The sequence below is a fragment of the Lycorma delicatula genome, chromosome 1, assembly GCF_047948215.1.
Source record: "Lycorma delicatula isolate Av1 chromosome 1, ASM4794821v1, whole genome shotgun sequence".
Taxonomy (NCBI): Eukaryota; Metazoa; Arthropoda; class Insecta; order Hemiptera; family Fulgoridae; genus Lycorma; species Lycorma delicatula.
In genome coordinates, this window is record NC_134455.1 from 371,390,636 (window position 1) to 371,415,347 (window position 24,712).

General features: G+C 38.2%; 1 protein-coding gene across 4 annotated transcripts in view; it reads left to right on the forward strand.

Annotated features, from left to right (window-relative positions):
* LOC142317270 (uncharacterized) overlaps positions 1-24,712 on the forward strand; it is a 134,480-nt gene that overhangs the window by 102,994 nt on the left and 6,774 nt on the right. For all 4 annotated transcript variants that reach the window (XM_075353679.1, XM_075353682.1, XM_075353681.1 and 1 more), the window contains 3 exons: positions 6,350-6,394; positions 15,646-15,781; positions 23,124-23,279. In XM_075353679.1, the coding sequence (XP_075209794.1) occupies positions 6,350-6,394; positions 15,646-15,781; positions 23,124-23,279 (337 nt within the window). The remainder of the gene's footprint in view (positions 1-6,349; positions 6,395-15,645; positions 15,782-23,123; positions 23,280-24,712) is intronic.

Consider the following 24,712-nt stretch of genomic DNA (forward strand, 5'->3'; position numbering starts at 1 on the left):
CGTGCGTAATACTTGTGCGATCATTTTTGAATTTTCCAATCCATTTGTAGACATTCTGTTGCAGCAACACGCTGCCCCGTAATGTACCGAAATTCTGCGATGAATTTCGGTCCCTGATATATCTTCGAACCACAAAAAACCGATCACTGAACATTGCCTTTTTTGGTACAAACAGAAAGTGGAGCAACCATGGTTAACGGCAGGGCAGCAATAACGGAAGTAACCTAGAAGCATCAGACCTGTACAGACATAACAACAATTAAACAAGGCATCCGTCATCTATGCAACACGACAGTACTACCAACATAAACAAAAATATAACTAAATTGCTGATAATAATTGACTTACTCTCGTATGATCGTCAGGTATATAAAGTTGAAAATAAAAATTGTGTGTGATAGAACAAGAACTTATGAAGAACGAGAAATCTGAATATCAGCTACGACAGTATAATACAATTTTTCTGAAGGTATGCTTTCTCTTCTAAACCAATTGTTAGTTTAATTATCAAGATCAACTAAATTCTTTCAAGTCATTTTTAAAAATCAAAGTACTTTTAATATACATATAATTCATAAATACATATATACGAGTATATAGCATCGATTGTCAGGGGGAAACTCCTATTTGTAGTGCTACTTTACTGGTACTAAACGAGTAGTACAAAACTCAATAATGTATTTAATTTAATAATCTGTCATGGGCAGAGCAGAAAGTTATGTAATTCTTGACGAGATGGTTATTAATGAAAAACAGAACCATATTTTATTATTATAGTATTATTTGAACCAAATTTTATTTGTTCAAATTAACATGACATTGCTTACAGTCCTATTTTAGCCATCATCAGTGATTGGTTCAATCACTTATAGGATACGGTTGAAAAATGAATTTTAATTCAATTATTCCAGAATTTCGTAGTTCTATATAGTATTACTTAACAAAGTTTATAAAAGCTCTATTGACATTAAAGGTAGGAATGACTTGCTGGACCAGGTGATTCCTTTTGTTTTACAGCGTATACGACGTCTTTCTCTACACATTTCATATGCGTTTTTATGATCAGTGCCAACTTCCGACACATCACGTAAAATTTGCGCATTTAGTTTATGATTTTTAAACTTTGACGAGTAATATATTTCGTAAATTTCAAATGCGTTAAAGCATCGTCTTTTCTTGATACGAATAGAATACCAGCTTGTAGATACACTATGCAGTTTCTTCTTATTTTTTTAAATGTTGATTTTCATTCTGGTTTAGCTCTAACAAGCTCTGTGGAAACTGAGCATTCTTTGCAATCTATGAATATGTAAATTTTTTATTCTGACACAAGCATAATTTAGATCGCATCAGGAATGAGTAGATATGCTGTTCAACAAAAAAATAAAAAAACAATTAAGAATCCAACATGTAACAGTTTTAATGAATTTTAAATTTATGAAAAACTTTTTTCTGAAAATTTTCAATCATAGCATTTAACTTTTATCTCCTCCCTTTACTTTTGTACATGAGTGGAGTTAACTTTATGAGTGATTAAGGCCTTTATCGGTCTTTTAAATAAATACTAACTAGTAATACCTTTCCAACCTTAATTAGGGCTTGAATTAGAACGAGTTTTTAATCTCAGTTGAAAATTTCACTGGTTTAGATGTTTTTAATCTAAATATGCGCTTTGTATCAGAATTGGCTAGAAAAAGAATGTTATTTATAATTTTTTGGTCTCATTCTATAAATACTGATCAAAAAATTGTTAACTGATCAATTAATATTTATTATTATTTTTGTGTTCCTTTTTCATTTGTCTATTTCGACTTATTTATTTACTTGTTTTCTTTTAAAATCTATGCGAAATTCAAACCTCTAAATTAATTTAATTATTCCCATTAATTAAGTTATGTGTTACGAAAGTGTCGGATCTGAGTTATGTTTTTATGGTTTCTTGGCGTTTCTTCACCCACCACCCCATTCGGTCGCCCAAAAGTATAAGACCGAACGTCTGTGCCACAAACGGCTACTGAGGCTCGAAACAGTTTAGCGACCAGGGTCTTAAATAGCTCCTAGAGCTTACCTAACAGCGTGAGCAGACTAAGCGCGGTATCATATACCACCGGCTTACGTGTCCAAACAGCTCACTTGTCATATATTTACGAAAATGGGTAGACGCACCCCGATAACAAATAAAAATATGTATGACAACAATAAATTAAAATTTACGTCATCTAGACAGTAATTCGCTGACACACCTAGCTCACTGAATGCCAGCAAGTAACTGTCCAACATATTAAAGCGCTTGGAGCCTTAATTGGCTGTTGGTCAGCCATATATATCTCTAGGTTAGCTTCCTACAGCAGTGCGGTAGGAGTCGTTCCCTTAAGCAAATTACTGATGTCGGTTTAACAAACCAACCGCATCAAGGAACTCCAACACGGTCTGATAATGCGGCTCTCGCCATATTGACTTGCCGCTTGTGAATGGCCAATTTCCCCCATGACCTCCAAAGTTCCAAGGTGGCACGGTCTCTGCCCCTGCCAAGAGCAGGGCAGTCAAACATCAGGTGTTGATTTAACTGGACCTCACCGTCGCCGCATAGCTCATCAGCGGCCAAGCGGAACTGAAACAGATATTGGTTCAAATTAATATGGTTGGTGAGCACTTGGGAATTGTGATTACCTGCATTATGATTACCGTTCCGTTTCGGTACTGGCCCGGCCCGAGTCCGCATTCCAAAACCTCGGCTTCCCGGCCTCTTAGCAATTTCCACATGGTTGCCTGACCTATCATCACTAAATCGATTGGGAGGGCCTAACCCAATGCCGTGGTAGTTTCGTAGGAGTTTTTTTAAAAAATACCACTGCATAAAATTAAGGCTCTACGCTCGGTACTCCTTAAATTTTAACAAGTGCTCTAGTCATATCAGAACTATGCGCCCAAACCTGCGCGCATAAGAGATCATGCTTAAGAAGACACCTCGATACACGATTTACATTTCACGGCCAGACAACCCGTAGTCCTATCGACGAATCCTCCTACGTTTATGCATTACTGAGATGACATCCGCCGCTACTTGACTAATGTGGTTGCTAAAGAGCAACTTCTTGTCAAAAAACAAAACACAACACATTTGTCTGCGCCCTTCCGAAGCAAAACCTTTGTCTTGGGCACAGCAATATTTAAATTTTGAATGTCCATCCAGCCCTCTGCGGTTGACAAGGCCGCCTGCACCGGTCTTCTAGCTGTGATCGTGAATTACAAAGAACTAAAAGTAGACAGTCATCGGCGGAAGCCAGCGACTTGACCCATTTCGGAAATATCCCAGAAATTCGTTGAATACCAGGTTCAACAGCAGGGGATCGAGAACGGAACCCAGCGGTCTTCTTCTGGTAACGGATTTTTCCACAGCTTGGTGCGCATCTTTAATTAGAGCTGTACGGTTAGGCAAATAGTCTGCAGGGCTACGGAACACTTCGGCGTTTCAAATTACAGAGGTCTGAACTCCAACATAAGAGGATGGAAACAAATTCGGCGATTTCCACCTTGGCAAGAGCGTTTAAGATGCAATCATCAATGCCAACCACTTTGTGAAGCTATACTTGCCTCGATATAGAAAAGAGTTCACCTCAATGCTTTGCCAGAGCCGTTCCACCACTAGCCTTTAAAGCAACTTTCCAATTACCGGCAAGAAGCTGATTGATCGATAACTGTCGATCTCACTAGGATCTTTTCCTGGTTTAAAGAGAACCCTCATCAAAGTCACTTTCCAACAAGTCGGGAAGCAGCCCCAGATTAGACACTCCGAGAACAGCATGCCAAGCGGCTCTCTTATGATAAGCAACAGATGGAATAATATATCCGGTTCAAGTTGGTCAATTCCCGATGCTTTTTTTCAGTGCCTTCGAGAAACCACTCGGTGTATATCAAGAAGATTTACAGCCCGTCCGCCAGGAAAGGGCATAGCACCCGTCCTAACGCCGACCACTGCTTCACCCTCCGGAGCATCTTGAAACAGTGTTTTCAGGAACGCCTGGTAAGTCGCCACAGATGATACCGTGTGGTCACAACTATTAAATACGCAACGAACACTGGACAGCACGTGCAATGGCGTTGGCTGATAACATGATTTTGCGAGCTGCCAGGGGTTTCGCTGCATCTCGCACATGGAGTCTTGCCATAACTTGCGTCTGGCTTCCTTGATGGCATGATCATATTCATTAAGAGCGCGCCGTTCGATTCGCAGACCCTGAGCGCACACGTCATCAACGATAATGACCGTTAGGGGGTGACGCTGGTATCTTCTCCTAGCCGAAATAACTCTTGCGCGCAGAACGCTAAGTTCAGAGGACCACCACTTTTCCCGCCTCCGTTAAACAGATGGCTGAATCGGAAGCAGCGGTTATAACGGCTCAAGGCACTCCCCGATCACCGCACTGACCGCTACTTAAGGGTCTGTCCATTGGCCGAAGCCGCCGTAGGACCCTACCGTAACCAGTCTTGATGGCCCGGCCGAATTGTTCAACTAACATTTCTACCTCTTCCCTGTGCTCCATGCGTGTAGACCTCGTGATTCGCCCGATGGTGAGTTGCTTACCAGACGATTGAGGCATCCAGATGACACCCAACGAATCTGATACAACCGTCCTCCTCAAAGGATCCGTCCTCAAAGGCTTCCTCTAATTCAGGCGTCGCCATAAGCTGTATTCTTTACAGCTCTCGCCCCTGCAATCTCATACGCTCTACACTTCCTACCCCCGACATGATGTCCAGCAACGCTGCCTTTCACCAAATTATAGACGGCGTACTTGGAAGGCGTAGACTTGGCTGGGTAATTGGCTACTCTGTGTCCCGGAAGAGCACAGGGTCCACACATCTCCAACTGCGCTTTGCAGAGGGGAGGGGTGTGACCAAATCCTTGATATTTGAAGCACCGGGCGTCTTCTATATGGTCGAAAAACCTACATGAGGTCCATCCGAACACCGGGCCAATGACGTCCACCGGCCACCAAGCCCTGCCGAATCTTAGGCTAGGTCTAAAACTCAATGACTCTTAAAGCTTTCTTCTTCCCCAGCTGCCAAACCAATTTGTTTTCTCTAATGAATTCGGGCTTCTAAGGAATTCTGAGGATTTCGGGCTCCTCTACTATTATGGCTCTTGGCATATCATATACCAATATCTGCGGCCTCCGCTCGGCCAGCAATTGAGCCTTTAACCCGGCCTCCAGCAGCTGCTTCGCCTGCCACTCACTAACAACTTCCAAGATGATGGAATGATCCGCTACGAGCTGTGCGATATTTCCGCACAGCTTGTAGCGGTGACTTCGGCAGGATTTTTAGTGCAGTCCGCTGGTACACTTGGGGGCAGTACTGCCTTCATGGAGAACTCTGAGACCTCCTTATCGGAGGACCGTGGTCTTAGCGGAGACCTACCGAGCGACCTTCTCGACTGGAAGGGGTCGCCAGCAACCAGGTCCTTGGCTATGAAAACAATACAAGGTCCTCTAAGCAATCTCCCCCGGACTTCGCCATAGCGTCTGAAAAACAAAAACAACGACTATACTGCCAGGCAATACAATAACAGTCTGAACGTACATATCACCTAACACAAGGTAAGGTGAGCGTCTAGCAGTGAACTATCCAGAGCAAGGTCCCATAAGAACGGCGACATGATGCAACACAAAGGAAACGTCCTTACTTAGCCGACAGTGGGACTCCTGCAACACACTACGCAGCTGTGTAACCTAAACTCCATAACAACGCAAGTTTACCGACCGCCACTGATCGTTGTCAGCCTCGACGACGTGAACGCAAAACCACTGCACTTATAGAAGCAAATCGCTATCGGTAGCAGTAAACACAAGTTATACACCACGGCACCAGAGGTCGAGAAGTGAAAGTTAAAGAATGTTCTTTTGTGGGTTTAAATAATTTTGTTATCATTTCCTATCTAACGTTTACATTTATAGAATATATCTTAATTACCTCTCCTTCGCATTATAATAATCGATAAAGAACTTTATCAGATCATGAATTTCTTAGAATATTAATAGTTAAATATAAATTACTAATTGGATAGATTTCATTCTACCGTCTTATTTAAGATTTTCTCTTAGAATAGATTAATATCCTTTTAGTCTGTCCTGTAATAGTTTGTATTTTTTACTTGTATTTTTTTCTATTAAATACATCTATTGGTTCTTGCTTTTAACAATTGGTTTTCATTTTTTTTTTCAATTTTCGTTTTAAATTGCTATTACGTAAAACAAACAGTACGTCAGAAAGGTGTGTCAGTACCATAATAAGTCGAATAGTAAAATTAGATAAATATTTACTCATCAATTTTTTGTGTGTGTTTCAGAGATAAATACAATCTAGAGAATACTGTTGAAAAGAATGATATGAGGTAAGTATTAATTTACTCGGTAACTGAGTTTGATGTGCTTATAGCATAATTTTTTAGATAATATCCATTAATATTCTGTTTACAGTTACATGATTATTTTTATTGTTTTCATTGGCTAAGAGAAACACGAAATGGCTTAAACAAAATAAAGATTTGTTTGTACCATAATACGCTAGGTGAAAGACAATTAGTTCTGGTGAATGTTTGTTTGTTCCTCTGGCACTCTCGAAAAAGAGTACATGTTTTCGACTGATTTAAATCAAACAATTTCCCTAAACTTTGTAAGGAGTAAAAAATTGATGAAACAAAGTGATGATCGGTGAATGAATTTTCCCTGATTCTAAATATCAACTATTTTTTATGCCAACAAATGTAATGAATAATAAAATTGATTTAGGAAGGGATGTTAGGTGTTGCCACGATAGACAGCTTCTGTTCGAATTTTTACTTCTTTTATTGACTTTAAGTATTTAATTTACAGATGTTGCAGATACTTCAAATCCCTTTCTTGCTATCTACAAATACACATTATAACAAATTACTTTTATTGCTGCTTGCAAAAACTATTTGAACTTTCAAATTGAAACCCTCGTTTTTTTAAATTTTACCCTAGTATTTATTGCATTAATATCTGTGACTCAGATTATTAAAAAAACGATCATTGGTGCTATACTTACAAAAAGTAGTAAACCTATATTTTACTCTTGTACGAAAATAAAGATTTACGAAGTAATGGTATTCGATGAATTAAAACTGAAGAGTTGAACTCGCATTTTAATATTTTGAATTTTTCAAAAAGAGTAAGATAGTATATTTACCTATGAAGGTATAGATACTTCATTAGAGACATTATTCAAACTTTGCTACGAGAAAAACCATGTAATAAAAAAAAAATTATTCCAGATATGGAAAAAACCGTGTCTATTTCATTAACCACACTGAAATATAGAAATACTGGAATGTGCACTTGCGTTAGAAATCCATGCCAACAAAGATAGCTGATTTATAGGTATACCTCTCTTTGTCTACAGTCCGCTCAAAAAGTTTTTTTTTACGATCTCTCTCATCACAAATCGCAAGTTATCTTTCATAATTCAAGTTATTGTAGAAAGTTTTTATAAAAAGATTTATATGATAAAATGATTAACTCAACATTTATTTAATATTCATAAGCATTGAAATTTATCTATTAATTAAATAGAATTATGAGATTTTATCACTTAATATTAACTACAATTAGGTTTTTAAGGAATTACTTTCTGAAGGGACGGTACGTTAGGTACAATGCGCATGCACTGCACTGTGCGACAATGACAACTACACCTCTAAATCTATCTGTCTCACGTTCGTTTTCCGCTCACGTTGGACATAGGCAGTCCCCATTCCAGTATTTCTATATTTCAGTGATTAACCAGATTCGTTAGGAAAACCTATCTTGTTGGTCTAGTGGTGAACGCGTCTTCCCAAATCGGCTTATTTGGCAGTCGAGAGTTCCAGCGTTCAAGTCCTAGTAAAGGCAGTTACTTTTATACGGATTTGAATACTAAATCTTGGATAACGGTGTTCTTTAGCGGTTGGGTTTCAGTTAACCACACATCTCAGATATGATCGAACTGAGACTGTGCAAGACTACACTTCATTTACACTCAAGTATATCATCCTCTGAAATAATACCTAAACGGTGATTCCCGGGGACTATACAAGAATAAGAAAAAGAAAGATTCGTTAAGAAAATTCCATTGACATGGTTACACAAAAATTAATTATGAAAGGTGGCAAAACGAATTTCTTAATTATAATGTTTCCTTGGTATTTTTGAAAAGGATTAGTTGACTTCTCACCTTAATGAAGTTAATGAATCTGGTTATGTTTCATGCTTCATTTTGTTTCATGTTTTTCGATGATTGTATAAAGGTTTTCTTATTTGCAAATGTTGTGTGTTGTTCTTTAATTTTGGTTTAATATATCCAACAAAGACTAATCATTAAATATGATTGTTTTGAGAATTTCATACAATACAAAATTATAAATGAAAGGAAAAGTACTTTCTTATGTAAAGTAACAAAAAATAGCTCTAAATTTTTACATATTTTGTTAAATATACAGTAATTACAATGTTTTAAATTTGATGAATTTTAATAGGTAGGCCTATATTTTTTTTGTCTTCAGTCATTTGAGTGGTTTGATGCAGTTGTCCGAGATCCACTATCTAGTGCTAGTCGTATTATTTCAGTAACCGCTACATCCTACATCCTACATTCCTAAAAATTTGTTTTACATATTCCAAACGTTGTCTGCTTGCACGATTTATTCCTTCTGCCTGTCCCTCCAATATTAAAGCTACTATTCCAGGATGCTTTAATATGTGGCCTATAAGTCTGTCTCTTCTTTTAACTATATTTTTTCAAATGTTTCTTTCTTCATCAATTTGCCGCAGCACCTCTTCATTTGTCATTTTACCCACCCATCTTATTTTTAAAATTCTTCTGTTGCGCCATATTTCTAAAGCTTCTAATACTTTCTTCTCAGGTACTCCGATCGTCCAAGTTTCATTTCCATATAAAGATACACTCCAAATATATACTTTGAAAAATCTTTTTCTGAACTTTAAATTAATTTTTGATGTAAATAAATTATATTTCTGACTGAACGCCCGTTTCACCTGTGCTATTCGGCATTTTATATCCCTCCTGCTTCGTTCATCTTTAGTATTTTTATTTCCCAAATATCAAAATTCTTCTACCTCCATAAACTTTTCTCTTCCTATTTTTACATTCAGTGGTCCATCTTTGTTATTTCTACTAAATTTCATTACTTTCGTTTTGTTTCATTCGGTAGTTCATGTCCAGAAATTCATCCATGCCATTCATTGTTTCTTCTAAATCTTTTTTACTCACAGCTAGAATTACTATATCATAGGCAAATCGTAGCTTCTTTTTCTTTTCACCTTGTACGTTTACTCCGAATCTAAATTGTTCTTTAACATTATTAACTGCTAATTCTACGTATAGATTAAAAGTAATGGGAAGAGGAAATATGCTTGTTGGACTCCCTTTTTTATTAGTGCTTCTTTCTTATGTTCTTCAATTATTACTGCTACTGTTTCGTTCCTGTAAATTTTAGCAATTAGTCTTGTATCTCTAAACATGAACCCAATTTCATTAAAATGTTGAACATTTTTTCCAGTCCACGATGTCGCATGCCTTTTCTAGGTTTATAAATGCCAAGAATGTTGGTTTGCTTTTCTTTAATTTTCCTTGTACTATTAATATGAGCGCTAAAATTTCTTCCCTTGTCCCTATACTTTTCCTGAAATCAGATTGGTCTTTCATAACACTTCTTCCACTCTCCTCTCAATTATTCTGTACAGAATTATAGTTAAGATTTTTGTTTAAGCTAATTGTTATGTATCTTTCACATTTATCTGCTCCTGCTTTCTTTGATATCATGGCAATTACACTCTTTTTGAAGTCTGACGGAACTTCCCCTTCTTCGTAATTATTACACACCAGTTTGTATAATCTATCTACTGCTTCCTCACCTGCACTGCGAAGTAATTCTGGAGATATTCCGTTTATTGCAGGACCCTTTCTGCCATTCAAATCTTTTAATGAACTGTTTTATTCAGATCTCTGTATTGCTTCTCCCCTTTCAATCCTCTCGACTTCCTCTTCTTTCTCTATAACACCAGTTTCTAATTCATTTCCTCCGTAATACTCTTCAATATATTCCACCCACCTATCGGCTTTTCCCTTTGTATTATAAACCGGTGTACCACTTTGTTTAACAAGTTATTAGATTTTAATTTATGTACCCCAAAATTTTTTTTGTCTTTCCTGTATGCTCCGTCTATTTTACCAATGTTTATTTATCTTTCCACTTCTGAACACTTTTCTTTAATCTATTCTTCTTTCGCTAGTTTGCACTTCCTGTTTATAGTATTTCTTATTGTCAATACTTCCTTTACAATCTCCATTACTAGCATTCTTATATTTTCTATGTTCATCCATGAGCTGCATTATATCCTCTGAAATGTCTGCTCCAGGGTAAGCTTTGCAGTCGACGAGTTGATTTTTAAGTCTTTGCTTAAACGTGATATAATCTATCTCATACCTTGAAGTATCACCTAGATTTTTCAATGTGTATATTCTTCAATTATGATTTGCAAACTGGGTAATGGGCAATTACTAAATTATACTTCGTGTAAAGTTCAATGAAGTGGTCCGCTCTTTTATTCCTTTTGCCCAGCCCGTATTCACCCACTATATTTCCTTCCGTGCCTTTTCCAGTGCTTGAATTTCAATCTTCAACTATTATTAAATTTTCGTCCCCTTTTATGTGTTTAATTGCTTCGTCTATTTCCTCGTATTCACACTCTACCTCATCATCATGGGCGCTTGTACGCACATAGTCGTTAACAATAGTTGTCGGTTTAGGTTTTGATTTTATCCTTGTTACAATAATTCTATCCTTATGCATTTTGAAGTGCTCTACTCTCTGCCCTATCTTCTTGCCTTTTATTCATAGAAAATCTATTCCTGCCTGCTTTGTATTTGAGGCTGAGTTAATTATTTGAAAATCCTCTGACCTAAAGTCGTTTTCTTCTTCGCACCGAACCTTGCTAATTCCTAGTACATCTACATTTATCCTATCCATTTCCATCATTATTTTTGTAATCTACCAACCTTTTTTAGACTTCTAAAATTCCACTTTCCGACTCGTAGAATGTTATTTTTTAATTTTCTGGTGATCCCTTCCTTAGTAGTCCCCACCCGGAGATCCAAACGGGTGACTAGTTTACCTGTGGAATATTTTACCAAGGAAGACGCCTCCATGTTTGTTATATGAAAATGCAGAAAGCTACATTTTCTTGAAAAAAAACCAGTTGCAGTTTTCTATTCCTTTCAGCTCGCAGTACTCAGAAGACTGAGTGATGTTGATATGGCCGTTTAAATCGTCCTGAACTACTCCGTTAACAACTACCGAAGAGCTGGCCTCTCTGGTCTCTTTCAGAGGCCAGTCCGCCAGGGAGGGGGACTGACCGAAATTCTCCTCTTTGTTGGAGTCCAGACTGGAGATTTTTTCTCGTGACCTTGACCGACATTAGATGTCCTGGTAGAAAATTTCACTTCTACGATGGTGGCAGCGGCTGAAGCCGCCATTCCTAGAGTCACTGTCTTGGAACATATATCTGGTTGTTGGTCTCGGTATTTGACAGCAATGAAGCAGTCTGTGAACCGACTCAGAAAGGCTGCGTAACGAGAGGATGAACCCGATCGGCGTGCAGCCCTAACAGTAGGTATAATTTATGTACCCAAAAATATTTCTTAATTTTCTTGTATGCTCCGTCTATTTTACCAATGTTTATTTATCTTTCCACTTCTGAAGACTTTTGTTTAATCTATTCTTCTTTCGCTAGTTTGCAATTCCTGTTTATAGTATTTCTTAATTGCTGATAGTTCCTTTACGATCTCTATTACTAGCATTCTTATATTTTCAACGTTCATCATGAGCTGCAATATATCCATGATATAATCATCATGATTATATAATGGTTGCCGTGTCATCGCTCAGAGCGAGGGCTAGGTACTTTCATAGCATTATTTCCTCCAAGCGTAACTCCTAGCGCTCCTCCCTTCAAGAGCAAGGGAATGGAGTTTCTTGGGGCGTTGTATATAGAGCCCTTGGATATACGCGCAGGAAAGATGTCCTCCTGTCAGCTTTGTCAACCCGAGAGGGTGTGGTAATTGATAAGGAGCGTGTCCTTAATATTTTTCCGAATGATTTGCTCCCGGAAAAAAGTACGGTGGATGAGGTTTCCTACTACTGGCGTGTCAGGCGGGTGTTCGCGATTTTCGAAACCGACATACAATCTTCTGAGATCACTGAGGCGGAAGTGCGCCAGGTGATCTGTTGCATAGCACGGCACAAGATCCCCAGATATGATTGTATAACTGTGCAGCTTCTCATCCGAGCACTTCCAGTTGTCCTTAGTCCTCTACCATAATAGATTGCTCTTCGCAGGCCACTTTCTGGCGTGTTGGAAGCATGGTGTTGTGGTTCAAAGTTGGCGACAAAGATCTTACTGTTAGGTCTTCTGGCCGTCCACTAACGCTCTTACCCGCAATTGGCAAGGTTTTTGAGAAGGTCCAATATTTGAGTATTAATGTTAAATTGGCCACTGATCATTTGTTAATAGCCAATATCAACAGCCAATATCGTTTCCAACTGGGCAAGAGCACTGAGGACGCCGTACTAAAGGTGATGGATATAGCTTCCTCTAGTCCATGCAAATATGTATTACGGATTTTTTTTGGACATATCCCGAGCATTTAACAACTTATGGTAGCCCTCTTCTCTGTTTAACTTGCAGAAACGTAAGTGTACACGAAATGAACTAGAAGTGCTCTAAAGTTATTTCAACCATCAACCGTTGCTCTGCGTGATGGTGATGGCGGCTTGAAGGTTCTTAAGACCTTAACTAAAGCATGCCCTCAGGGCAGTGTTCGTAGTCCCCTTCATTGGATTATAGAATTTGATTCGATGATGCGTTTAAGGATGCCATGTGGTTGTCGTGTCATCGCTTGTGCTGACGACTCGCTGTTACTGATTGAAGGGGATTCGCTAACGAGGTAGAATTCCGAGCTGCTCGTGCTTGTGAGCCACTCCGACTGTGGGATCTCCAACATAAGATGATTTTCAGCCCAGAGAAAAACACAAAAATGTTGCTTAAGGGCCGATTGGCTGTGCTTCGCGGCGAATCCGGGTTCGGATGGATGGTCTCCCCATTCGGTACGTTATACTAAAAAGGGTGCTGATACTTTTTATGGAATCCGTAGAGTCATACATCCGCATTGGAGGTTGAATTATTGTACTAAGCGTATCCTTTACAAAGGTGTCAGCGAAGCTATTATGCTATATGCTGCGCCAGTTTGGGCTCACCCTGTGGTTTTTAGGTATTGCGCGAACATTTTGCCACGGGCCCAACGACTCCTTTTGCTGGCTGTTATAGCCGGTTACAGAACAGTCTCGCAGGTGGCAGTTTGTGTTATAGCCGGAGTCAAACCAGTACATAACTTGGCTAATGTGTGTAAGGAACGCTACATTTCCAAGGTAAATAAACCTATTGACGTCAGAACGAAAACAGGAGATTGAAGACCGGGTCCTTACGTCTTGCAGGTCAGGTGGGCTAATCCTCCACAGGTTCCTGGTATAATTCCTATAGTGTATAATTTAGGTGCGATTAGATGGGTCTCCTCCAATCGGTATATCACACAGATTCTCTCCGAACATAGTGCCTTTCGGGCGAGTTTGGCTAGGTTTCGTTTGGTGGATTCGAGTCAATGGCCGGATTGCGGGACTGATGATACAGTGGACCATGTCCTGTACGTCTATCCCTGATACGAGGTTGAACGTTCACGAGCTGTTAGGGAACTTAATAGATTACTTTCTGGATGTCGGTATCAACTGGTTGATCTGCGAAGAATGGGCTATAGTGGCTGTTTTCTTCGCGCCCTTGCGATTTATAGGTCTGCAGAGGGAGTTTGATCGAGGTACTCGGTCGTGGTAGGATCCTGGGTGGCTAGAATTTCGGCTTAGGCATTGGATTGGTTGGAGGTATGCACGTTGGCATCGTGCCATGGTTATATTGGTTCTGTTTGTGATTCGATTTGGGGTTCCCGCTGGTGGGGGTGGCTAGCTGCCTGGGTGTGGTAGCCCGTGCGACCGGGACCGCGACTTTCCTCCGCCGGTATGGTCTTGATCGTGACTTGATAATGCCTCGTGAGACACCATGATGAGACCAGACGGGGGTGCGGAGTGTTTCCCCGCCACCTACGCGGACCGGAATGAGGTTGCATCCCCTTGTTAGGTAACCTAAACTGGTTGACTTATTTGGGTATAGGTATGAATTTCTATGTTGCGTAAAAAAATTTTAATTTTTATGATTGTAGCACTGATTTAACTTGAAACTCGTTCGTTTTCTGAAGCATTTACAGTCACGATCGGTGTTGTCAAATCTGTACTGGGTGATGGGTTCGCGTTTTCCAACCTAACATGGTTGGATGTGAAGATGTCCGTTTCAGGTCTACGTGAAGGCGAAATTTGATATATATTTACTGATGCAAATTTCTGCCGTGTCATTTACATCGGTGGCCTCCAGACCGAGACCTGGCTGATGACTGTGAGATACAATCAGTTATTGGGTCTAAAGACGACCTCCGGTAAAGTGGAAAGTGAGGGGATTGTGTGGCGTCCGGTAACGTCACAAGGATGTGTCTTCTCCCCACGGGGTTGGGATGGCCTCTTTCAAGAATTATTCCTTAGTCTGGCTCTCAACAGATACCTCTCTGATTTGGTTGCACCTTCGGTCCAGATACTGTGTATCACTGAGAACACAAGCCCCCTCACCATCGGCAAAGTCTTATGATTCATTGAGGGAGTAGCCTATATTTTATAAACAATAAAGATATTTCATGTTTTTTATTAGGTTTTGAGAAGTTTCATACAGCGGAAGATAATAAAATAAAATAAAACTGTAGCTCAAAGTATACTAAATTTTTATTAAATACACATTAATCACAATAGTTTTAAATTTTATAAATTGTAATAAAATATTTGTTCAATAATAACTTTTGGTATTTTTTATTTTATTTTAAGCTCCTTCAAAGGTAATGTTTGTACTCTCCTTAAAATTATATAGGAAATTAAAAATAACAGGGAATTAATTTAAAACTATGACCAGGTTTTCCCGAAAACAACTGTATCCTAGCTGAACCGGTAAGACAAGTTGGCTGTAGATCGACGCAAACAAAACATAGTTGGCATTGTCCGACAAGACCTGAAAGACAGGTGACGTACGTATGAAAAAAAATGAGTAGAAGGGGATTATAGTGACTAGTGTGACTACCCTAAAGATCGCAAAGGATTAATTAATTTTGTGTCTGTTAATTAAGTTTTCTTTAATCTTAAAATGTTACTTCCAATTTGCTTTACTTTTTCTAAACTTGACTTCCATATCAAAAAAAATATTAAATGATTTGAACAGTTAAATTTATAATGAATTTTTTTTCTCTTTATACAATACTAACATTGTAGCTGGGAGAAATTAAATTTTTTTTTATTTTTTAAAAATATTACAAATTATAGTATTCAATTTGTATGAAGCCAAAATTGAATTTAAAATAATTTTGTAAAAAATTCTAATTCACATTAATATTTTAACTCATCTTCATTATTTTTTTATTTTTTAGTTGCTTCCTACAATCAAATACACCTAATAAAACGGATAACTTTAATTACACACATAAGATGACGGGAAAAGAAGAAATATTTAGCGGATTACATTTTGAACTATATTTTTCCTACATCTGTAAATTATTTGTTGGAGTAAGTAGATGTGTTTGTGTGTGTGCGCGCGCGCTCGAGTTACCAGTGTGTGTCTATAATACACCACTTACACACGCTAAAGCGCGCGCGCAGAGGGAGAGAGAATAATTTTTCTGACTTTTATTCTTTTAAATAAGTGAATGATATTAGCATAATGAAATGTTTTTTTTAATATTAACTCTAATTTTGGATTACAGTTTTAACATGGATACATTTAAACTATTTTTTATTTTATAATTTTTTTTCTATAAAATATTTCTTTAAGACCAAAATTGATCGAGGTTTAAAACCTTTCTTAACTGAGTACACATTTTCAGTATGTTTGTTCTTATATTTCACATGATTTAATTGTAATAAAATATCACCTACAAAGTTTAATATTTATTAAAATTTTAACGTTTAATATTTTTTTTTTTTTATTTACTTTTTAAATTGCGATATAAATCATGATTACTTTAATGAATTTGATGGAACGTATGGGTTAACTAGAATCAATTTTCCGGCTTTCAACTGCAATCAATTTTTTTCTACTTATCTATTTTTATTTATTTTACGTTTCATTGCAAAATACTACATGTTTTCGCTGTTTTTCAGTTATTTTAATTGTAGATAATATTTCTATCAAAACGTAACATCATTTACTTGTAATTAATTTTCCTTAAATTTTGAATGAATTAGCAAATAAATTACGCTAATGTTAATGTTTCTGATATCAGACCGAGATACTGATCTTGATTTCTAGTGTATGTCATAAAGGAGGCTATCCTTTATGTAGTTTTAATTTTATATATATATATATATTCAATATTACGATTATATTTTTAGTGCTCAACCATAATTTACCTATTCTCTTCATGTAACAAGACCGAGAAAGAAAATTGTTATCACTTAACGTGTCAGGCTACTGATTTTATCAATTTAGTCAATCTAACTTGATTTTATTTAAAACACGATTGGTTGTGATAATTTTCATTGGTTGGCAAACCGATGTACGATTTGCAAAATTTTCATGTGACTCATGCATCATTCTGTTTTTATTTTGACTCGAGGGAGGAAACCTTTGTTAGCAATGGTTTCATTGCAATAAACAGAAAGAGGAAAGCAGGGAAAGACAGCTTGTAAAGGCTTTTTGGTTGATGATAGTCATGACACGGCCTATTACATTTGTAATAGGCTGTATAATAGGTCTAGCAATACGTATTAGAGTAGTTCAAGTTTCAATGGGGGTCGTGCTCGGGAGTGTGGTTGGTTTTCATTTTCCAAGGTATGAATTTTTTTTTTTGGAGTTTGTGGAAGTTTTTGTTGCGGTCGGACGTATTGTTGTGCGCTCTGTCTTATACTGGTCTTTTTCAGATCAACGGTTTTGATATCTGTTTTTCGAATTGGGAATCGTCGGTGGAAAATTTTCGGGATGGTTTTAATATAATTTGGTGATTTTTGGTTGCGGACTGACTTTTTTTTATTGAATTTTTTATTTGAATGGCCTTATTGCTATTGGCAATAAGGTTCATAGTTTGACTGCTGGTCGCAGTGCTTAGTGTGAGTTAGTAGTGGTTATCTTGAGTTGTTTTCAATTCGGGTTCAAACCGGGCTGCATGTATTTTCGGATAGAAGATAGTACCGAACACACCTTTTTTGAGTGTGAAAATGGAGAACACTCAGGGCCACCTCAGGAATTGATGGGAAAAGCCCCATAGAAGTATTTAGATATATGATGGTCAACGAGAATAATTGAAGGAAGGTGGCGGACTTCGCGAGGGGGGTTATATCACAGAAGGATGCGGATGAGAGGACACTAGGTTTTTAGGGATAGTGATAGGGAAGGACGGACAGCCCCAGTAGTGAGTGTCGGCATGCTGAGGTATGCCGGCTTCAATGATCCACTCGGGACTCCATGGGAAATTAGGTTAGGGGAATAATTGCAAAATTAAATTAAATAAAAGAGAAAAGACCCGATACTACGTCAAGACAAATCATGGTATGGCGTATTGTCAGAAAAGAGGGCAAAAATAATTACTCAAAAGATCTGACCGGCGAGCCTACCTGTCATGCCGGACATACAGCCGGTAGGCGGGAAGGCTCGTTAGAGTATAGCAGACACTCCCCTGGGAGGCGTAATACCAACCTGTCCGACCGGCCCAGGAGAGTAGAGCGTCAAAAAAAAAAAAAAAAGGCTTAGTTTATCAATCTATCATTTATATATATATATATATATATATATATTTTTTTTTTTTTTTTTGGCCCCTACACCGTTGGACTTGGGTCGGTCACTGAGTCCGGGAATACATGATGCGTAGAAGAGGGTCTCTTCCACTAGAGGGTACATCATCACAAAGTACCAGATCTCAGAAGATGGCAGGTAAAAGACTGAGGCAAAAGGTAAGAAGAGGGCCCAGCAGGGGTCCTCTGAAAAAGAAGACGTCTCACCAGTCACTCTGGGGAGTCTTATTTACCACCTTGGTATAGCTATGCTCTCCTTAAAACAACATATGGGGCCAGGTTTGGCCAAGTATATAGGAACTCATGAGCAAGAGTTGAAAAAGATCTATGAGGGGATAAATGCTCTTACTGAGCTGTCATCCCCTCTTGAAAAATTCACACAGGCTACACAGACAGACATAGTGGTCGTGGAGAGTGATTTAGAGCAAATACTGGCCAAAGAGTTAGAAGAGCACGAATTATTAGAGTTGTTACCAAGAAAATGGCCTAACTTCTTGAGAGAAAAACTGAAATCTGTTACAGAGTTGCCCTCAGAGGTGGGTGACACATGTAGTATTAGCTATATAAATAAAATGAATACAGGAGAAAATACTGAAACACGGAGGCCAAGATATAAAGCTGGCGAAATTCTTCGTGATGAATTAACAATTATTGGTGACAATTCGTCCGATGTAAGGAAATGTAAATATATAATTTTTTACGATTCATCAGACTCACAATGGGTGTTGTTTTAAGAGCCATAAAGGAGATTATGGCACAATCAAACAATGTGTCATTTATATTGTCTAATAATAATATAGGCAATTATGCTAAAAAGATAATTTCTTACTTAGCAAGGGACAGACAAGAACCGGTTAAAGTACTGACTATGCACACGGTTAGCAGGGAGGCACAAACTAGGCTCGGCCAAAGTCAAATTAAAAGGGCTACTCCTCCGGCGGAAGACAGCCGAACAATTGTGGTTAAGGCTGCTGGAAAGTCTTATGCAGAATTATTAAGAACTATGAATTCTGCTGCAGACATTGATGAGGCGAAGGACGTCATATCATTAAGAAAAGGTAGAAACGAAGAACTATTTGTGAGGATTCAGGGCGCACAAAAGGTAGTAGACTTCACTAATATTCTTCGTGACAAGGCGGCGGATCTGCAGGTTGATATCAGGACACGTGCATGCAGACGCAATGTGGTTCACATTAGAGACACAGAACATGACACGTCTGAAGATGAGATATTGGGTGCGGTTATGGCCAGAGTTGAAGATAAAGATCAGACGAGGATCTCATCTGTTAGGTCAGGTTATGCGGAAACGCAAAATGTTACAGTTGTGACAACGCATAGGTCTGCCTGCAAACTAGTTGAACAAAGAATACGTATTGGCTGGGTCAACTGCAGAGCCTTTATTAGGGAAGAAGAAGATAACTTTTACGATGCTGGGGTTCAGGCAATTGCAGGCAAGACTGTAAGGGCCCTGATAATATGGATCACGGTTTTAACTGGTGGGGGGGGGGGAGGGGTCACAAAATAGTGGACTTTCGGGAACCCAAAAACTGCCTGAACTGTGGCAGTCAAGACCAGAGAACGGGAGCCTGGTCATGCACTAGTAACAGTAATGCTTAAAGTACTTCTAGCAAACACAAACAGGAACTCGTTGTCCCTTGACTTGATAAATGAACTGGCTATAGAACAAAATATAGATATAATAATAATTCGGAATTACAAAAAGCTAGAAGGAAAAAACAAAGGCTTAGAATTAGAGGTGGTCAGGAATATGACATGGCAGTCCACTCATATGTTCAAACGAGAAGAGTGCTAAACAGTTCAATCAAAAAGTCGAAGAGGGATCATTGGATGAGATTGTTGGAGGACTTGGACAAGGATACCTGGGGCCAAGCCTACAAAATAGTAACGAAGAAATTCGGCAGGCGTCTACCAACACTCAGTAAACGTCAAGCAGAGGTTCAGTTTAAAGAACTTTTTCCATGTGAAGAAGAAATTGGAGTTATTTTGCCAGAGTTTGAACCTAGACGATTTACGCCTGCCGAGTTGGCTTGTGCAATTGGATAGCTAGGTAATAAGAAGAGCCCTGGCATAAATGGCATACCAGCAGCCATACTGAAAGGCTTAATAAAGAAGTTGCCTTAGGAAATGACGGACTTGGCCAGTTATGGGCTTGAAAGGGATTCTTTTCCCAGATGTTGGTGGGAGGCCAGAGTGGTCTTCCTCCCAAAAAGTAATGATGAACAAGGTCAAGTGAAGTATAGACCACTTAGTCTATTGAACAATCTGGGAAAGGCGATTGAAAAAATGTAGGCCGCCAGAATTATTAGAGAAGTTGAAGAAGGTGAAGGGATTAGACCAAATCAATTTGGTTTTTGGAGGGGACGCTCCACCGTATTAGCTGCCAACAAGGTAATAAATTGGTACATGAAGTAAAAAGTGGTACATGAAGAACTAGAAGAATTCCGATTCTTGTCTCCTTAGATGTTAGAAATGCTTTCGGCACAGTAAAGTGGAGTCAGATTCATAGGGCATTACAGGCAAAAAACATCAGCTCGTACTTGAGGAGCCAGGTGGCGAAATACCTTTCAGAAAGGACGTACAGTGAATTCACAAGAAGGAGAATTGATATTCAATATATACGGTAGAGTTCCCCAAGGTTCGGTTTTGGGTCCTAAGATGATGTTCTACAATTGGACTATCCGCATGGTGTGGAAACAATAGCCTATGCGGATAATTTGGCAGTCCTTGTACAGGGCAATACGGGATTGGTGGTGCAGGAAAAGGCCAATATGGCGCTTGCAAAGATACATGAATGGTTGCAATAAAAGCGACTTACGTTATCAATTAATAAATGTAAGTTCATCACGTTTACTGGTAGCAGAGTTATAGAACGTCTGAAGATTGTGGTGAATGGACAGGAAATAATGGAGACAAGCTGCCTGAAATATCTGAGAATTCCCTTTCAGAGAAATTGCGCCTTTTCTGAACATATTTATATTATATGCAATAAAGCGGATAATATGATAAAAGGGTTAAATATGATCATATCAACAAAGAAGGCTCCTAGAGCGTCCAAAAGAAAGGTGACAGCATCGGCAGTTGTATCATCATTATTGTATGCAGTGCCTGTATGGTGGACATCATAACGAATCAAGAAAAACAAAAATATACTTGTGAGAACGCATAGGATGCTGTTGCTGGGAGTGGTTTCCGCTTACAGAACAGTCTCCTGTGAGGCACTTTGCGTCTTGGCAGCAGTACCTCCAATCGACCTAATGGCCCATTACAAGGTACAGATATCGCAAGGACTGGAAACTCAGGAGGCTAAGCATAGGCTGATAACTAGGTGGAAAGAAAGTGGAGAGCGGTAGGACCTGCTAGCAGGACAAAACAGCTAATCCCTGACCTTGAGAGTTGGATCAATAGGAAACACGGGAAGGTGGACTTCTTTTTGCCGCAGTACTATGCGGGCCACGGTAATTTTAATTATTACCTTCACAGAGTTGGGAGAAGACAAACGCTGGCCTGTATGTGCTGCAGCATTGAGGACGATGCAGACCATACCTTCAAGGAATGCATCAGATGGATACAAAATAGACGGGACACAAATTTATCACCGATGAGACCTGAGGAGATTACGAGTAACATGCTACATAGTGAGGACAATTGGATTAGAATTGAAGGAACTATCAGGAATATCTTAACAGTAAAAAACGAAGACGAGAGGAAACTGGGCTTCTGAGTGAATAGATTAGGGTAGGGTGGATAGCCCCAGTGGTGAGGGCTGGCATGCTTAGGTGTGTCAGTTCCAAGGATCCATTGGGGACTCGGAGGGAGAATAGGTCTACACAAGTGTAAAAGACCCATCGATGCGTCACGACTTTCCAATATATGGCGTAGCGATACAGAAGGGCAAATGAGACTCAAAAGACCTGACCGGTGGGCCGACCTGCCTTGCCGGACATACAGCCGGTAGGTGGGGAGGCCCATTAGAGTATAACAGGCACTTCCCTGGGTGGCGTAATACCAACCATTCGGACCGGCCCAGGGGAGCAGTCAGTAATAAAAAAAAATGTATGAATTTACTGACTTAGCATGGCGCTTTGTTGAATTGGAATGCACAATATGAAGCAAATAAGTAAATGTTGGCTGCGATCAACCTAGCTGCAAATAGAAGGTCCTTATAGTTGGAGCTAAAAAGCAAGACTGGAGGTTATATTCAGCTCCCGAACAGACTAGACCTGAGGTTCTCTGCGACATTTTTCCTCACTGGGAGCACTCCAATCACTAAATTAATATGTTGTCGTGGCATGAATTTTAACTGAATTATTAATATGCGATTGTAGCCTGAAATTTATTGAAATGGTTTTTATAATGGGTACATACGGTTTAGATGATGATAGAATATGTAGATTTAGGCGCGGGGTCTTTGATCTTCCGTGGGTTTAGCAGTTCTTGAGGGCTACGTGGTAGAGTTAGGTGTCTGATGTCTTCTTCGAAGGCAAAACTTTACCAGGGCGGAATTTACCGATGTGGATGACACTCGAGACTACTGCATCGGTGGCATCTCATGTGGCCAGACTGATGACTATAGAATATAATCAGTTTGAAGCAAGAAGACGTCCTCCGATTAAGCCACTCATGGATAGGAACGGAGGGGGTGATGTGGCAATCAGACAGGTGATGGCCGGAGATGAATATCCGGATGACAAGAGAACAACAGGTGGGTGTTCTTCTCCCTAGGGTGGGAATTGAAAGTTCACTGCTAGTTCGTATACACTGGATTCCTGACGAAGCAGCAGCTCCAGCAAAATTATTTAATAAAGTTCATCGTCATTATTGTGGTCATCCAGTTTTCATTCTTCAGTCGTCAGTCTGAGTTAATTAATTGTAACGTACGCGAGATCTATATATATATATATATATATATATATATATATATACTAGAGAGATATAGTGGGAGTGAGAGAGAGAGTGAGTGAGTGGTGAGAGAGTATATTAATTACAAACTTTTTAAATTTTAATTTTTTTATTAATATTTGCACAAATATTCCTTAATTAAATTAATTTGTTATTATCCTTTAATTACTTATTTTTAATATAAAAATTTGTTCATTTCCAGGTACCCAGATATGACAGTAGCTTAAGTGATGTCAGAAGTATACCTCTCTATCAATCATACAAGTTCACTGTCAGTGGTTATCATTTAAAAAACCAACAGAATAATCACATTACTGGTTTGAGGTATTTAGTGACTCAGAAACCAGTTAATAATAAGGTAAATAATTTTTTTTCTGATAGATTGTACTTTATTCGCTTTTTTTTAATTTTTATAATTATTTATATTCTTAAAGATTTAGTTATTTAATACTCATTAAATCTCAAAAAACTCCACCAATTCGTAAATTATTATGTGTAATAAATTAGCGTATATTTCTGGATTACACAACCAAATCAAAGTTTAATTTCTTTGAAGAATATGCATTATTTCCACCGGTTTTTCATTAATATTTAATGGGTCTTCTAATTTATTCGGTTATGAAGGTTATCAATAAATACATTATATTTAACAAATGCAGCCATTTCATTGATAATTACTATGTAGAGATTATTTTTTTAGGATAAGTCAATGAAAATGTTTTAAAATTTTGAGATAAGAAATTTCTTAAGGCTCACCAGTTGATTTTTACGTTTTAAAAATTATCATTTACAATTTTTAAGAACTTGTAAATAAATAGATTTTGGAATAAGTGTTGCTATCCTTCTCCAATGTCTTTCACATAGGCAACAACAAAGACGATAAAAGTTAGCCAAAAATCCTATTCGCCCAATATCTCTATGAAATACTTACAGAAATAATTTTTACATGAAATTTTAACAAATAAAATTATTTAATTTCTGATTTCATACAATCGATTTATATAATTTTATTTTTATATCGTGCTTTTCTCTTGGTACGAATATTTACCTATTTTTGTAATAATTTTACGCAGTACTGTGTAAACTGTTACATTAATCTTTAGATAAATTAATTTCTTTTTCTGATCTTCAATCATTTGGCTGGTTTGATGCAACTCTCCAAGATTCCCTATCTAGTGCCAGTCATTTCATTTCGATATACGCCTTGTATCCTACATCCCTATCAATTTGTTTTACATATTCCAAACGTTGCGTACCTGCACAATTTTTTCCATTTACATGTCCCTCCAATATTAAGGCCAAGATGCCCTATATTACTGCCCAAGATGCCTTAGTATGGGGCTATAAGTTTATCTATTCATTTACTTACATTTTTCCAAACGCTTCCCTCTTCATCAATTTGCTGCAACACCTCTTCATTTGTCACTATGTCCACTATCTGTTTTTTAACATTCTTCAACAGCTCCACATTTCAAAAGCTTCTAATATTTTTTTTCTCAGGTACGCCAATCCTCCAAGTTTCACTTCCATATAAAGCTACAATCCAAACATATACCTTCAAAAATATTTTTCTGACGTTTAAATTAATTTTTGAGGAAACAGAATTATATTTTTCTGTGAAAGCTCGTTTTTCTTGTGCTATGCGGCATTTTATATCGCTCCTGCTGCTTCGTCCGTCTTTAGTAATTTTACTTCCCGAATAACAATATTCTTCTACTTCAGTAATCTTTTCTTCTCCTATTATTATGTTCAATGATCTATCTGTATTATTTCTACTACATATCATTACTT